At 38.2% G+C, this 15,894-nt stretch overlaps 1 protein-coding gene and 1 pseudogene across 22 annotated transcripts in view; one reads left to right on the top strand and one right to left on the bottom strand.

Annotated features, from left to right (window-relative positions):
- The window catches only part of SP140 (SP140 nuclear body protein), a 79,600-nt gene that overhangs the window by 53,668 nt on the left and 10,038 nt on the right, over positions 1-15,894 (top strand). For 21 of the 22 annotated variants that reach the window (XM_045078851.1, XM_045078867.1, XM_045078866.1 and 18 more), the window contains 4 exons: positions 8,032-8,097; positions 9,567-9,647; positions 12,909-12,968; positions 14,285-14,389. In XM_045078851.1, the coding sequence (XP_044934786.1) occupies positions 8,032-8,097; positions 9,567-9,647; positions 12,909-12,968; positions 14,285-14,389 (312 nt within the window). The remainder of the gene's footprint in view (positions 1-8,031; positions 8,098-9,566; positions 9,648-12,908; positions 12,969-14,284; positions 14,390-15,894) is intronic. The other variant, XM_045078870.1, reaches the window with a different exon arrangement.
- LOC123391672 lies at positions 3,360-4,899 on the bottom strand (annotated as a pseudogene).

Raw genomic sequence — 15,894 nt, forward strand, 5'->3', positions numbered from 1 at the left:
GGAAATAAGAGTTCAGTAATCCTGGCTTGCTTATTGTGATGAGTTTTAGAATCAGTCAAGATTTTCCCCCAATACCTCCCCAATTCTGTGAAAATACATTGAAATTGCAGATTAGTTTGGGTAGAATTGAAGGAGAATGAACCACACATTTTTTCCAGATCACCTTTTATGTTCTTCGAAGTTTTAGTTTTCTTTCTGTAGATCTTGCACATTTTTACTTTCCTTATGAGCTTTATTGAGATATAATTTCATACACTAGCAGTCATCTCTGTTAAGGGATGACTAGATGAGTTTTAACAAATGTGTTGTCATGTAATGCTGCAGTCATCACATGTAACATCTCCATCATCCAGTGAACCTGTACCCCTTTTCCTACCCTCTGGCTCTTGACAACAGCTGATCTGTTTTTATCACTATAGTTTTATCTTTTCTGGAATGTCATATAAATGACTTCATACAGTACACAGTTTTTCAACATGTGGTCCCCCTTTTTAAAAGATTTTATTTACTTATTTGACACAAAGAGAGAGAGAGCACAAGCAGGGGGAGTGGCAGGCAGAGGGAGAGGGAGAAGCAGGCCCCTCACAGAGTAGGGGAAGCCTGATATGAGACTCTGTCCCAAGGCTCCAGGACCATGACCTGAGTGAGCTTATGGCAGTGGCTCAACCAAATGAACCACCCAGGTGCCCCTCATGGTCCTTTCATTTAGCATAAAGCTTTTGAGACACACCCATGCTGGTATGTGCATCATTAGTCACTCCATTTTTACTGTTGAGAAGTATTTCTTTATATGGATATTCCAAGGATCTACTCACCTGTTGATAGACATTGAGTTGTTTCTAGTTTTTGGCTATTGCAAATAACACTTCTAGGAACGTGTGCATACAAATCTTTGGGTGGACATATGATCTAATTTTTCTTAGGTAAATATGTAGGAGTGATACTACTGGGTCATATGAACATAAGTACATATTCAACATTTTAAGGATCTGCCAAAGTATGTTTTATGTTGTATCTTTTTATATTCCCACCAGCAATGTAGAAAGTCCCCATTACTCCATATGTTTACTAACACTCTGTATTGCTAATCTTAATTTTAGCCATCCTCATAGGTGTGTAATGGTAATTCATAGTTTTAATTTGCATTTTCTTAATGAGTAATGGTGCTGAACCATCTTTTTATGTATTTAGTTGTCACCCATAGATCTCATTTAGTGAATTGTCTATTCAAATATTTTATCCATGTTTATTTGCGTTGTCTATTTTCTAGTTTTAAAGTTAATATATTCTGGATAGAAGTCCTTTGTTGGTTATGTACTGTATAATCTGTAGCTTCTCTGTTCATTTTCTTAGCAGTGTCAAAGAGCAAAATTTATTTTGAATTGTAACAGCATTTTTTATAATTTGCAACTTTTCAGTTCTATTTAAGAAATCTTTACTCAAGATACTATATTTTCTTCAAGAACTTTTTCTTGAAGAAAATATAGTCTTTCTTGAAGAAAATTTTCTTCAAGAACTTCAAGAATTCCCTCCCTTCCTTTCTTCCTTCCTTCTGACATTCAGATACCCAGTTGTCCCAGATCATTTGTGCATTGAATTAATAAGTTAATTACCTTGACATCCTTGTTGTAAGTCAGTTGCCCATACGTGTTTGGGTGTAACTTTGGACATTCTTTTCTATTTATCTATATGTCTATCTTTATGCCAATACTATACCATCTTAATTACTATAGCTTTATAGTAAGTGCTGCAATCTATTAGTGTAAGACCTCCCATTTTGTTTTTCTTTTTCTAATTTGTATTGGCTACTTTGGGCCCTTCACTTTGGAGCTTCTTCTGATTTTCAGTTCCAGATCATGTCATTGTCCTAGGGTGTCCTAGGGTGCCTGGGTAGCTCAGTCAGTTAAGCGTCTGCCTACAGCCTAGGTCAAGATCCCAGAATCTCGGGATTGAACCCCAACCCCACACTGGGCTTCCTGCTCAGTGGGGAGTCCGCTTGTCTCTCTCCCTTTGCCCCTCCTCCAGCTCATAAACTCTCTATCTCTCAATTAAATAAATAAATAAATCTTTAAAAAAAAAATCATGTCATTGTCCAAAGTGCCTCCTGAGCTCCAGCCGTGTGTCTATGTATTAGGCCAACAGAGGGAGAAAGGGTGAAGAGCAAAATACACCTTCCCGTAGAGGTCTATCTCTTCTCTGAGAAGCTTTCCTAGAGTTCTCTTCTTCCCGCAACAATATCCTGCTTTTACTTTACTGATCAGATCTTAAGCTGGTGGCCATGGGAGCTTGAAAGGGACATTATAAACTAGGGTATTGTACAGACACATTGACATCTCTAATAATGCAGGTATTCTCTTAAATAGGAATGGAAGATGCCCATCTGGAACACAGTCTGAACAACTGACCTCATCAGTTCTTTAAAATTTGTTGAAAGTTCCTTTGCACACTAATGTATGGTCAATATTTGTAAATGACCTATGCCACTTTAAAATACTGTATATTGGGCTCTAGCTTTTCCCCATATACATCTTCTTTGTCAAGAACAACTTTGTTCTAAATCTTCTAAATTAAGCTGTATTGCGTTTGCACAAAGATGTGTTCAGTTTTCCCACATGATTGTGTATTTGCCAATTCCTCCTTATTCTGTTGTTTACTTTAAGTACTTTTAGGCAATTCATGATTGCTATGACTTGGTGGATTTTTTCAATCACACAATCTTATTCCTTATCCTTCTAAATATTCTTTTACCTTAAATTCTCTTTCTTGGAAAGCTAAAATTGTTGTTTTAACTTTTAATGTTTTATCTTTGAATTTTTAAAATTCCCTTTTCATTAAGGCCTCTTGTACAGCCGTGTTTTATGTTTCCTATAGTAACACTTAGTTTTTAAAATAATCTTCTCTGATAATCCTAATCTTTTAATAGTTCAGTTCACTTTGCATTTTTCATGGATTCCTGATATATGTGGATTTATATCTTCTATATTACTGTTGACCATTCTTTTCCTGTGTTTTTATGTTCATTCCCTGCTTTCTGATGGATTGAGATTGAATTCTATATTCCGTTCTTTTCCTCTGCTATTTTGGAAATTTGAGATGAGATTTCTGGCATCTCTTTAGCGTGCCTCAATCCTAGATGATGTCAAAGGTCTGAACATGGGGATTCACTATATATTTGGCATTTGATCACCAGGAAGCTATTGTTGTGTAATATTGTATCATTTTATTTTTTATTTTCTTTCATCACAAATGTTGAAACTATTACCATTTTTTTGCAGTTGATATTTCCTTAATTTAAATTTTTAAAAAATTTTATATGCTCACTCTTGTTTCTTTGACTTTTTAAATGATCAGTTACTTAATTAGGTTCTTTGTAAGAAATTTAATACCACCAATTTGTAAGGATAAATTCCATTTGTGAGAGAAAACACTGAGTGTGGGTAGTCTAAAGCTGCGGAACAGTTTTGGTTTTTGGCAGAATTTGTGAGACCGTAGTTTGCTGATTGCCCTTGTGCTGCTCTGTAGTCTCATATTTCTTCTACTCTCTGTCAAAGAGCTCACCTTCCTGGTGTCTGGGTTTATACAGCTTCTTCTTGAAGTAAGCTTCAGTGACGTGTTTTGGGATTATCATAATGCTGATACCAATTTTGGTGGAGACAGCAATGACAAATTTCTGATGTGTTCTACCAGAGGAACTCGACTGAGGGCGAGAGGTCTGGTCACAAGTAGCAAGCCACTGCTCATTGGTTTCAGGAAAACCACCCTCTTGTCTCTGTGATACCCAGTGAGGATGACAATGGTCCCAGGAGTGATGCTAGCTTGCGGTTTTCTCATGCTGACTGAAAGGTTTTCTGTCGTGGCTTAACAGCTTTCGAGGTACATCTTCAGTAGGATAATACCTATATATTTTGTAGGTATTTTTTACCGCCATTCTTGTTTTGTGACAGTAGCAAGAAACTTTTCCTTTACAACCCTGGATTTAGCTGTTGATTACTTTTTCTTGTATTTGGCCTTTCTGGAATGCAGAGCCAATCAGGAATACCTGCCATTTCCTCTGACAAGGATGGGGTTTCTGCAACAGTCGGCCTTCCCCTTCTTTGGTGCTTTAGCCTTGAGGTTCCCCTTCTTAACCTTGCTACAGCATCAGCCTTCTTGGCTTCCAGTTCCTTCTTCCTTGTTTCTGGTGTCTCAGCTTTGTCACCCGCCATCTTCCAGGATGGGAAAGAGCTCTTTTCTTTTCTTTCTTTCTTCTTCTTGTTTTTTGGTTTGACTTTTGTTCAGCTGACTTAACTCTATTGGTTCTTTTAGTGAGTGATCTCTAAGTGGCAGACTCTCTAAGTGTTATATTTGCAAATTTGCCTTGATTGAACTTTTTTAGCAAGATTAAAAATTTCAAGTTGACATTTATTTCTCCTCAGTACAGTAAGGTGATTAATGGGCCATCTTATCAAATTATTGTGTGGTGGGTGAAAATTCTTCTTTTATTCTAAGTGTCATTGGTTGGTAAATAATCTTTCTTTTCTTTCCAAAGCTCTTTTTGCCATTATTGAATCATGGAAAGTTTAGGGACAGAGAACTTGGGAGAATTTTGTGTAAACACCAAGATACTTTATGTAGATTCATAATTAGCATTATACTATTCTTACTTTGTCATGTTTCCATCTATCTATCCATTTGTTCCTTCTCTTCACTAACTCATCTTCAATTGCAGATACCAGTACTGTATTTCCCCCCAAATACTTCAACCTGCATATCGTTAACTAGAATTCATTATTTGTTTTCAGTTCTTTTCTTTTTCTTTTAAGATAACCATTATAATGAAATGCACAAATATGAAGTGAATCATCTGATGAATTCTGATAAATGCATTCCCCCTGTATAATCCAAATCCTTATCTAGATACAAAACATGACCATCCCCCTGCAAAGAACCTTTATGTCCTTTGGTATAGACTTATCCATCACTCATAAGAGAGAGCCACTTTTCTAAGTTTTCTCAGCAGGTTGGTTTGGCTTGTATTAAAACCTTAAATAAGCGAGGTTTTGGAGCATGTTCTCATTTGCTGTAAGGTTTTTTTAACTCAGCATATTTTTCAGATTTATTCACATTGTTGGATATATCAACATTTTGTTCGTTTTCTTTGCAAAGTATCACCCAGTATATAAGTATACCAAATTTTGTATATATGTTCTCCTATTGACACATACTGCAAGTGTTTCCTGTTTTTCATTAATATGAAAAAGCTGCAGTGAACTTTAACATTCTTGTAGAAGACTTTCTGTGGCTTCATGCCTTCAGATCCCTTGTATAAATACCTAGGAATGAAATGTCTGGGATATAGGATAGGTACATTAGTTCTTCTCCCTGAAAACCCATGTTGGGGGTGAGGCAGCACAGACAGGCTGTGCTCAAGTTGAGGAATACCACACTTCAGAAACCTCGGTCTTAGGAGGAAGCTGCTGGCACACCTGCTCAAACCTTATCCTTGAAGGAAACATTATATTATTAGCTGGAGCTTGAACAAATCTCCTCTGGGGGGAGGAGGGAGTTTTCTATTTTATACAGGTCAGTAAACAAAGCTGCTCTCTGACCTAGAGTGTTACATTATCTTTGGCTTCCAAGGTTATTTGTTACTCAAACACCTTTGCCAAAAAGATATTTTGAGGCATGTGGAAATGCCATGGAAAATTGCCTTCCCACAAATATACCAAACACAGCAGATCCTGGTAAATTTACCCATGAAGACACCACTCCATCAGCCATTTTGATTAATTTGGCCAGTGTAGGCTAAGACCAAATCCACTCAATTTGTTTCCTACAGTATTTAACAAATTTTATAAAGTATAAATGATTTAGGTCTCTAATGACAACCCTAAAGTATAATTTACCATGTTTGCATAAGGGGTCAAGTGAAGTGCATTTCCACACAAGAAGTGCAATTCCAGGGGCACACATGGTGGCTCTGAAAGGGAAGCATTTATAGTTGCTGAGGTTCCCTAATGGAACATACATCAACCAGAGGAAGATGGATGGTACCTCCAACGTGGGCCTTTGGCGGGCTATGAACCTTGGAGTTCCCAGTTTCATTCATTGCATCTAGTCCCTGATTTGGGGGTGGGGTTCAGTTGGGGGGGACACTTCCTGAGGATAGTCCATCCCAATCTGTCCTTTCTATCCATGACACAAACCAAGTGGCACCAGCCTTCCCTAACTGCCCACCATCCCAAGTGACTGAGAGTAGGGGTAGGAATGATGTCTAGAGGAATCTTGCATGGGATGTGTAGATGCTGGGGCCAATCTTTGTTTTCTTGTCTGATGCAGAAAGGTAGATTCATCATGTCTGTGGTAAGAGATATGTACTGGGGTAGTTTCTCTCTGGAGGTAGGATTCAGGCAGTTCTGCAAGACAGATATCATTAATGCTTCCCCTTCCACCATACCTGTTAGGCTCTACAGGTGTCTGGATTTTTGCTCTTCCTTTTCTGCCACAAAATCTGTGTGTACTGTTTTGGTGGCTGTAACTTCATCTCCTTTCCTTACGATCTCCTATTCCCATTCTGACTTTTATCCTGAAGGTCAGATACAAGTGGGACAAGGGCATTTTCATAAAATGTAATCAGATCAGAATTAAATCTGAATCCCCTAGGCTCTCTGAAGGCTCTGTCCTCCAAACTGATAGGAGAAAGAATGAGGCATCATCTCCAAGAGCAGGCAGAACAGAATCCTAAATTTTCAGAATTGTTCTAACACCACTAATCCCCCACCACTTTTATCCTGATCATGGCGCAGGAAGGAACTAATCCCTTTCTGGGGACAGCTGCCTTCACTGACCAAGGAGCCTTCCAGAGGTGGGTGTCCAGGAAGAGATGAGGGACATAGAGTCAGACAATCAGAGTATTGGAAGGAGCTTTTTGATAAAGGGCACCATTGTCGGACTACTAATGGTGCAGGCCATGCTTCCGACACATATGAGTTTCTAGGGCCACAGTGGTGTGGCCAGAGTCAGCTGGTCTGTGAGCTGAAATGTGGATGATGTTGAGGCACCCCCGATAGCTCCCAGAGGAGGTCAAGGCCTGATCAGTGTCCTGGAGCAGTCAGGAACAAAGTCCCTTGTGATGTGGCTCTCCCCACTGAGAGACAAACAGGTCTATCACGACCTTGACACATAGTCATAACCCCTACACAGGCCTGGGCAGGGTCTTGGAAAGCCATGGTACCAACAGGGAAAAATCCCAGAATTCTTGCACATATCATTTTCATTTGATGAGCAAGGCTTTTTATTTATAGGCCCTTCCTGCCTTGTAAGTCCTAGAGTCTGAGTAGATCTACCTCTGAATAGAATGGGAATCTCAAGGGGGAGTCACAAGGCCTCCCTCCATGGATTGGGTATTCACTCTTGGCAGTAAAAATCTAGTAGCTGGCTATTTTTATTTCACAATGGTGACAAGATAAGATCTCTATTTACCCAGTGTCAGTGGTCTACTCACACTCCTATGTGTTCATATGCTGCACAACACATAACCTGCTATGGTTTCTTTAAGTCCTCCAGGACTAGATGGCACAGAAGTGGGAGGATTTGTGTCACAACTACAAGTACAGAGATTGTTTAAGTCTCCACTTCAAAGCTGAGAACATCTCCCAACTTCCAACATGGCATATTATCCATGACGCTATCCAGCTATGAAGAATGTGCCTCCTCATGACACATTTGACACTTGAAGAGGAAACATTGACATATGTCCCCAAAGGTGGTCATTCAGGCTAAGACACCCAAATAAACTCCTGTTTATTTTCCAATTTTAGTGTTTTTTGGTTTTGGTTTTTAATTTTCAAAGGAAGGTCGTCTCCTGTAGTCTCCCAACTCTGTGTGGAGTAAAGCATAACTCCGTAGTCAGCCTCACACAGCTGTGCTGGTATTTAAGAATTTCATCCTCTTCTTGTGGCCTTAAAAAGTACTTGAAACTACTAACATCTGTGGTTTTGAGAATTATATTTACAGCTCTGAATGATTAACGCTATTCTCTTTTGTTTGAAGGAAAAAAGAAAGGACATGCTTGGACAAGGATTAAAAGGAGATATCAGGGAAGAGTAAATCAAAAAGGTAAGCACTTCAGTGTAAGGCCTTGCTTCTTATCTCCCTGCTTGGGCCCTGACCCTTTCCTAGCGGCTGCACCACGAGGACATAAGCTAATACGCTATAAAGAAGGAGGCCTGAAAACTTAGTGGCTTGCACAAAATGGCTTAGTGCTCAACACGGAATCACCCAGAGCTAAATAATCCCAGGAGACAGTGCCATCCTCCATATGTGGCTTCTCTGCTGGGTCAAGAAATTTGTATTAATTTGGTAAGATGTTCCAGAGAAAGCCAAATGCAAAAAACAGCCTGTATGTGTACGTGGGCATGCACCTGTGCACATGGTTAAAAACCAAAAACATATATATTTGTACAAATGTATTTTTAGATATTTGTAAATTCTTATTTATATGTAGTAGTCTATAGAGAGAGAGACACAGATATGCATATATGGAAAAATCAATAGATGGTCATCAATAAAAATATATGCAGTGGCTTATATATGGTCATTGGAATATAGGTGATATTTATGTTATTACTTGTGTTTTTAAGTGTATGTGTGTACAAGGAAAGTATTAAACATGTTCAAATTTTGAAATGAAAAGATATTGCTTAAATAGTAAAATATACAGAGACAAAAGCCTAGGGGAATATTTTTGAACAAATTAATTATGGTTCTCTCTAGAATAATGATATCTCATATAATTTTTATGTTCTACATTTCCAGTAATAGATTATGTATTACTTCTAGTTGGACCTCTGAAAATTTTTAATTTCAGTCATGCTTTACTTCTTCTTCTTTTTTTTCTTTTTTAAAGTAGGCTCCAGGCCCAGCAAGGAGCCCAATGTGGGGCTTGAACTCATGACCCTGAGATTAAGACTTGAGCTCAGATCAAGAGTGGGACGTTTAATGAACTGAGCCACCCAGGCATCCCTCAGTAGTGCTCTAAAGCACTCCTTCCTTCTAGAAAATGAGACCTAGACTTATGTGATCATCAATTTTAGAACAGAGCCATATAATAAGATTTTGAAGTCCAATTAAAATTGTTAATTTTCACCAATCTATGTATTTATGTTTTTGTCAATTTATATGACTACCCTGTTGGTGAATGTGTACAGTTTTGTTTGGGCAAAAAAAAAAAAAATGTGGTAGCATCTATTTTAAGAATACTTATTTTCAAAATATCAAATATTTGGATTTAATTATTATATCATTCTCTTTTAGGTGTACATAGATAAACATATAGATAAATTCTAAACCACTTTGTACTTTCCAAAGTACAATAAAATCTTGTACGTAATTAAAACTCTTCCTTCCTAAAAGTAGAGTATGCTCTAGACACCTGTTTGAGATCCCTTACCATAAACAGGCTTTCTTGGCTGAGTGAATAGGAAAAGGGGCTTCAGAATTGAATCCGGTGTTTACTCACTTGCTTTTGGTCTCTCATGTCAACTGCTGTTTTGTCCAACTCTGTATCTTCCCCTGCTTATCCCCAGAAAGAAGCGACACTGCTGACCAGTTGGTCTCCAGTGAGAGAAAAGTGAAAAAACGTCTGCAAAGAAGTGCCAAGATCAGGGGTAAGATAAAGTTTGTACCACTTCCACTTGGCCCCATGGGTCAATACAAATTTAGCAAACTTAAACTGACAGCTTAAGTTATCAGTCAGTTTGAGAGCAGCAAAATCTAGAAAGCAAACCCATTTGGAGCCAGGCTTATAAATTGTTTGCATTTATATAATAGTTTTTATCTGCCCAGGACCTAAAATCTTTTCCCTGAGTTTTATCTGCTTTTTGTGGAAATTTCTTTACCTTGCATCATTGGTTTATTAACATGGCCAGACTTGGTAAATTACAGGTAGAAAATAAGTTCTTTTTTTCACTGCCCTTTCAAATCTACCTTCTGGGTGAGTTTTTCCTGACTTGGGCATGCCTGATAGATTTCCTGTTCCCATGTCACAAGAGTTAAGTCCCTCTTCAGTAGTTAAGAGTCCTTTTGGGACTATTATTAAAATTTCAATATTTTCTCCATTTCAAAGCACCTCCCCTCCTTCAGCCTGAGCAAACCTCTGTCTGGGTCACCTGCAGTGGGGATGCGGCATGGTCACATTCTTCTCACATTCTCGCTTGGCTCCACCCACACTCAACAGCTACTGGTTTGGGCCACCTCAGGATTGGAGGGGGGATGGATGAGAGAGGAGAGATAAGAAATGGAAGTGTGTCACTGGAGAGATAACACTGGGAATGCAGGGGACACAATTGCTAGCCCTTTCCTCTATGAAATTCTCTCATCAACTCCACAGTGTGGTCTGTCACCACTGCTTGACTTTTTTGCAGAGAAATGTAGCCGTTCTTCTACTGTGTGGATATGAGTAAAGAACTAGAGCTGGCATAACCTGTTCCACTGATACTTTGTACGGTCACATAGGTGACTTGGTCCCGTTGCCTTATGATCGGATTGCTTGAAACTAGGGTGAACAACACAACCTGGTTTGCCCAAGACATTACCAGTTTTGCCACTGAAAACCCTGCATCCAGGATACCCCTTAGTCCTGGGTGGACTGGGACAGTTGGTTACCCTCCTTGGCACTTAGTGAGTCGTTCCCATCTACTGAGACTTTTACTAAAATTTTGGGAAAACAGGAAATAATTTAAAATTGTGTCACAATTACTATTAGAGATTAATTAATGCCAAGCCCAACAATTAAAAAAAAAACCTTAAATTATATATTAAATGCCATTATAGAATTTATGGTGGGGGATTCCATATTATTAAATGGGTATTACAACCTGGGGACACAAAAATTAGTTAGATCCTGTCTTGCTTAGTCACTCTATTTTCAAAAGAAAACACAACGGTGCTGTATTATAAATTAGCTGGTTTTAAGCTCTAGGTTTCCTTCTATCAAAAGCTTCACAGGCTAGAATGGATTTCAGTGTGTTTCCTTTTTCTCCCTAAAAATATTAGGCCTAATGGGTTTGATGAAAGATAAGTTTAACATAGCTACCAGTCCCAGGAAAGATGTAACCAGGGAGAGGGACAGATGGAGACCAAAAAAGCTCTCTATTTATTGGGTTGTTCAAAGTTAAGATTAGAGCTTTAGTGCCAAGCCTGGCTGGGATATGGGAGGGTAAGAGTAAGATATCTGGATCTCTTCTCTTGCTACTATGAGCATAGACCTTCAGGAGAGTAATGAGAGAGCACCAGAGAGTCCATAACCACTTTACCATCTTGGGTGAAGAAGAGATGAGGAGAGTCCCTTGGAGAGCTAACTGGGTAGATGACCTTCTATTGGCTGATGATCCCACTTTCTGGAGGGAGAAACCAAGAGGGGGCAAATGATTAATCTGTCTTTTGAGAACCACAGTTTCACCCTTTTAGTTATTCTCCTTAGCCCATGGCTGGTAATACCCAAGTCTTTTACTTTCTTATAGAAATTTACCAATCTTTTGTTTCCAGTGATTTTATCTTGGTTAAATAATGTTAGACAGGTTATAACTAATTTTTGTGTCCCCAGGTTGTAATGGTTAAATAACAATGAGTGATGACTTGCGAGTCTATAACTTGTCTGATGTGATAAAGTCTAATTATCAATATTCATCCATGGGGCCATTTTGGTCTTGAAGAGATGAAAACTCTCTCAGTAATTGTGTAGGATAAAGTCCAGAAAGTGGGGCTATTTACCAAGCAATTTTGGATTTAATTGAAAGAAAGATTTTTTTTTTGCTTTGCTGATCTAATATGCTCATAATCTGCTTATAGTTTATAGCACTTAGGACTGAGTAGTCTGGAAAATATTTCCTTATGGGGTCTACATAATCCCACTTAGTACCACCAGATAGTGGGGCATTGAACACAGAAAGAAGAAACTAAAGCACATTTGAATGACAGCAAACAGACATGCATATCCATAGCCAAAACTTGCAAAAAGTAAGAACATTTCCTGATGCAACACCTACCAAGTCAATTCTTTTTTTTTCTTAATTATTTTTATTAACATATAATGTATTATTTGCTCCAGGGGTACAGGTCTGTGAACCACCAGGTTTATACATTTCACAGCACTCACCATAGCATATACCTTCCCTAATGTCCATAACCCAACCACCCTCTCCCTCCCTCCCTACTCCCCAGAAACCTACCAAATCAATTCTTAATAACTATTTGAAATTAAGATTTTGGAAGACTCAATTCTACCCATTCTTCTTGGTTAGTTTTCTTCTGGTAGTTTCTTAGATTCTAGTATTTTTTGTCTAAACCCAGGTAAACAAAGCCCTTGGTCACATTTATTATCGCTTTCAGCACAAACGTATAAATGACTTCATTCTAGGTGTGTGGAATGTGTCTCACGTGTAAAACCTGTCGTAGGGTTTTCCCTCACAGAACATCTGTTTATTTCCATTTCTCCACAAGAAGAAACCTGGAATGCCTTCACTTAACTTTATAGTTTTTGTCCCAATTTTCTCTGAACATTTTAGTTTCTGTAATGGCAGTAATCATCATCTTGATCTCATATGTTTGTTGGAAAGACTAAGTAAATTAGTAGATGTACAACTGACATCTATTAAGCCCTTAACACATGAGTGCTTGAGGTATCAGTGGAATGCTGATTTCACTTGTTTTTTGTTTTACTAATGTGGGACTATGAAAAATAAAATATAAGGTAAACCTAAGATTAGCTATCTAATTCTTGGTATCTTAACACTAGGGATTATATGTTTTTCTTTATCCATTAGATAGGCTTTGGGGAAATTATACTTAAATGGAAATTTTGAAAAGCACTAATATATGCAATGCAACTGCATGTCTGTGATTGTTATTATATTTTTCTATTTTATCAGGGAAAAGGAGAGGCAGAATTCATAGTGAAAGGGCCCCACAGAAAAGATTCCAGTCAAGAGGTAAAGAAGAAAAGGGGAATAACTTTCAATAACTAAACAGCTAATTTCCTGTGCTTTCCTGGTTTCTGTGATTTTAGTAATAAACCCATTTCCCTAATTGCGTTATAGCTTTACTAACTATTGAAAGATGTATATAATTTGGGTCAGTTTCAAAATACATCAGCAAGAGAAACAAGATAATCCCACAAACAAGTAATTTGGTGACCAGACCATGTGGGTTCAGGGGCCAGTGTAATGACACCGTCTTCACTGAACTGATAAATTTTGAGCTGGAAATCATCTGTTGCCGTATAACCCACATTATTTAGTTGATCCTTCTTTTGCTACATAGAGAGTCACAGGTTGCACACTGCAGGTAGCCTGGAGTCATGGTCAGTAGTCTTTGCCTTTCTCTACTTCTGATTGTGTGTGCTTGGACTTGTCACTTGAGCACAGAGCAAGAGAGAAAATTAAGCCAATAATTCTCAGTCCATTGCAGTTCTGATAGTCTACCCAGCTCAACACTGGACCACAGACATTCCCTCCTCCCATCATGGTTCTAAACATCAGCTGGAAGGGCAGCATCAACTACACATCCTTCTTGAGTTAGTTACTTTGAAGACCTTTCATCCCTACTTCCACAGTCAGGTCGCCAGTCACCTCCCCTTCTGCAGTGCAGATTGTTCTAGAGTTCCTGAGCTCCTCTTTTAGCTCCTCTTTTAGTGAGGGAGAAATGAAGCAAAGCAGAGACAAGAATAAGAACAAGAGACAGAGACAAAAACCAAAGAAGGCAGACATCATCTCCATTGGGCTACCCTGTCATTCATTCCCCTCTCTCTGCTCAGTGAGTCAGATCTCAATTAGGGAGACATAAGTACAGTCTCTCACTTTGTTTCCAGCTACCTAACTGTGGTGAAATAATGTCGCGAGAGACCCCCCTTCAGAACAAGGTAGCTGTTGTGTGTTTCATATAAGAATCATATAAGAATTTATTTGAATTCTTATATTGAAATTGAAATCCAAGAATTTCATGTAAGAATTCATGGTCATGTAAGAATCAGCAAGGCTAACTAGATTGGGAATAAGGCAGTTTTATTGAAGACTTATTTCTCTATAAAAGCATTCTGGTTTGTGTGGGATTTGAAGGATAAGATGGAGGTAGACATTCTATAGTTATGTATCAAAAATATCACATGGAAGAAAGCCTTTGATGCTAGAGATTTGTAGCATAGACTTCTCTAAGCACCTCTGTATTTTACAAGAACAAAATCCACAAGGTTAGAGAGGTGCATGTGCATTTGCAAAATGAGGTGGAATGAGGAAATCTTCCCTTTCAGGGTCAAGAAGGCGCAGAGATGATAGTGTGGATTTTCACTCTCAAATACTTCCTGTCACCTGTGGTAAGGTGAAGGGGATGTTATATAAGAAGAGACTGAAACAAGGTAGGTTCCATGGTCTACTTGATTTACAGTATGGAATTACCCATGTGAATTAAACAACATTCAAGGAATTGAGGAAAGGAGGAAGGGATCCCTAAGATGACATTTTTATACTTCCAGAAATTATACATATTAAGTGATCACTCCCACAATGCCCAAAGAACCAAAGAGAAGTGAACCAGAGATAAAAGGGAAGAGGCCCTCAGCCTCAATCTTCATATCCTTCTCCCTTATGGATGATTACCACCAGGACAGGGTGCTGGATGCAGTGAGACCACAGAATTTAGAATTGGACAGCCCTCACAGTATAGCTGTGAGGAATTAATTTACATAATCCATGTAAAATACTTCAATAGCTTAACTGAGATATAATCACATATCATGAAGTTCAACTCTCAGAGTGTACAATTCAACGTTGAATTTTGCTTGCGTTTCCCCAGGATTATTCAGCCATCACCACAATCTAATCTTAGAACATATGTGTCTATCCCCCATTAAAGCAAATGCCACATCTATTTGTAGTTGGTACACATTCCCAGTTCATCCTGGTGCCCAGCCCTAAGCAGCCACTAATCTATATTCTGCTTCATAAATTGGCCTATTTTAGGTATTTCATATAAATGAAATTACATAATATGTGCCATTTTATGACGTGCTATTCACTTATCATGATGTTTTTGAGGTTCATCCATGTGTTAACATGTATTGGTGCTCCATTTTTTCCCCAAATAATATATTTCATATGGTGTGAATAAACCATGTACATCATTCATTCATCAGTTTGGGTTGTTTCTACTCTTTGGCTATTATGGATAATGTTGCTTTGAATATTCATGTATGAGTTTTTGTGGGAACAAATGTTTTCCATTCTTTTGGTTATATACCCAGGAGTGGAACTGGTGGATCATATGCTAAATCTACATTTAACTTACTGAGAAAGCACCAAAGTGTTTTCCACAGCGGCTTCACTATTTCACATTCCCACCAGCAATGTCTGAGAGCCCAAATTTTTCTACATCCTTGTCAATACTTGCTATTGTCTGACTTCTTTTTTATATTGTCTGATTTTTTAAATATGACCATCCTATTGGTTATGAAGTGGTATCTCATGATATTTTTGATTTGCATTTCCCCAATGATTGAGAAATGCTGTTTAGCATATGGTTATCTTTTATACATAGCTTAATTTTCCACTGGGTAACATTTCAAAATTAGTTTTAATATCAGCTATCCATGATTTCAGGGAAGGGAAAAGCTCTGCTTAATAATGCCATTACACTGGATTTTAAAAAAATAATAAAGGCTTCAGAATCAGGTGATACCATTCTAAGCTCAGTATCAACCTGAGGTTCTTCCTTCATATTGTCCCAAGAGCTATTGGAAACTGGTCTGTCCTCTGTCCCCAGCAAATTGAGATCCTCTCACTCTTCAGGTTCATGTGCTTTTCCTTTGTAGATGATTTTGAAATACTTTTAAAAGGTTGATTTTGATGGTAATTATAACCTTTT

The sequence above is a fragment of the Mustela putorius genome, unplaced genomic scaffold, assembly GCF_011764305.1.
Source record: "Mustela putorius furo isolate JIRA1106 unplaced genomic scaffold, ASM1176430v1.1 tig00000275_pilon_pilon_pilon, whole genome shotgun sequence".
NCBI classification, from domain to species: domain Eukaryota; kingdom Metazoa; phylum Chordata; class Mammalia; order Carnivora; family Mustelidae; genus Mustela; species Mustela putorius.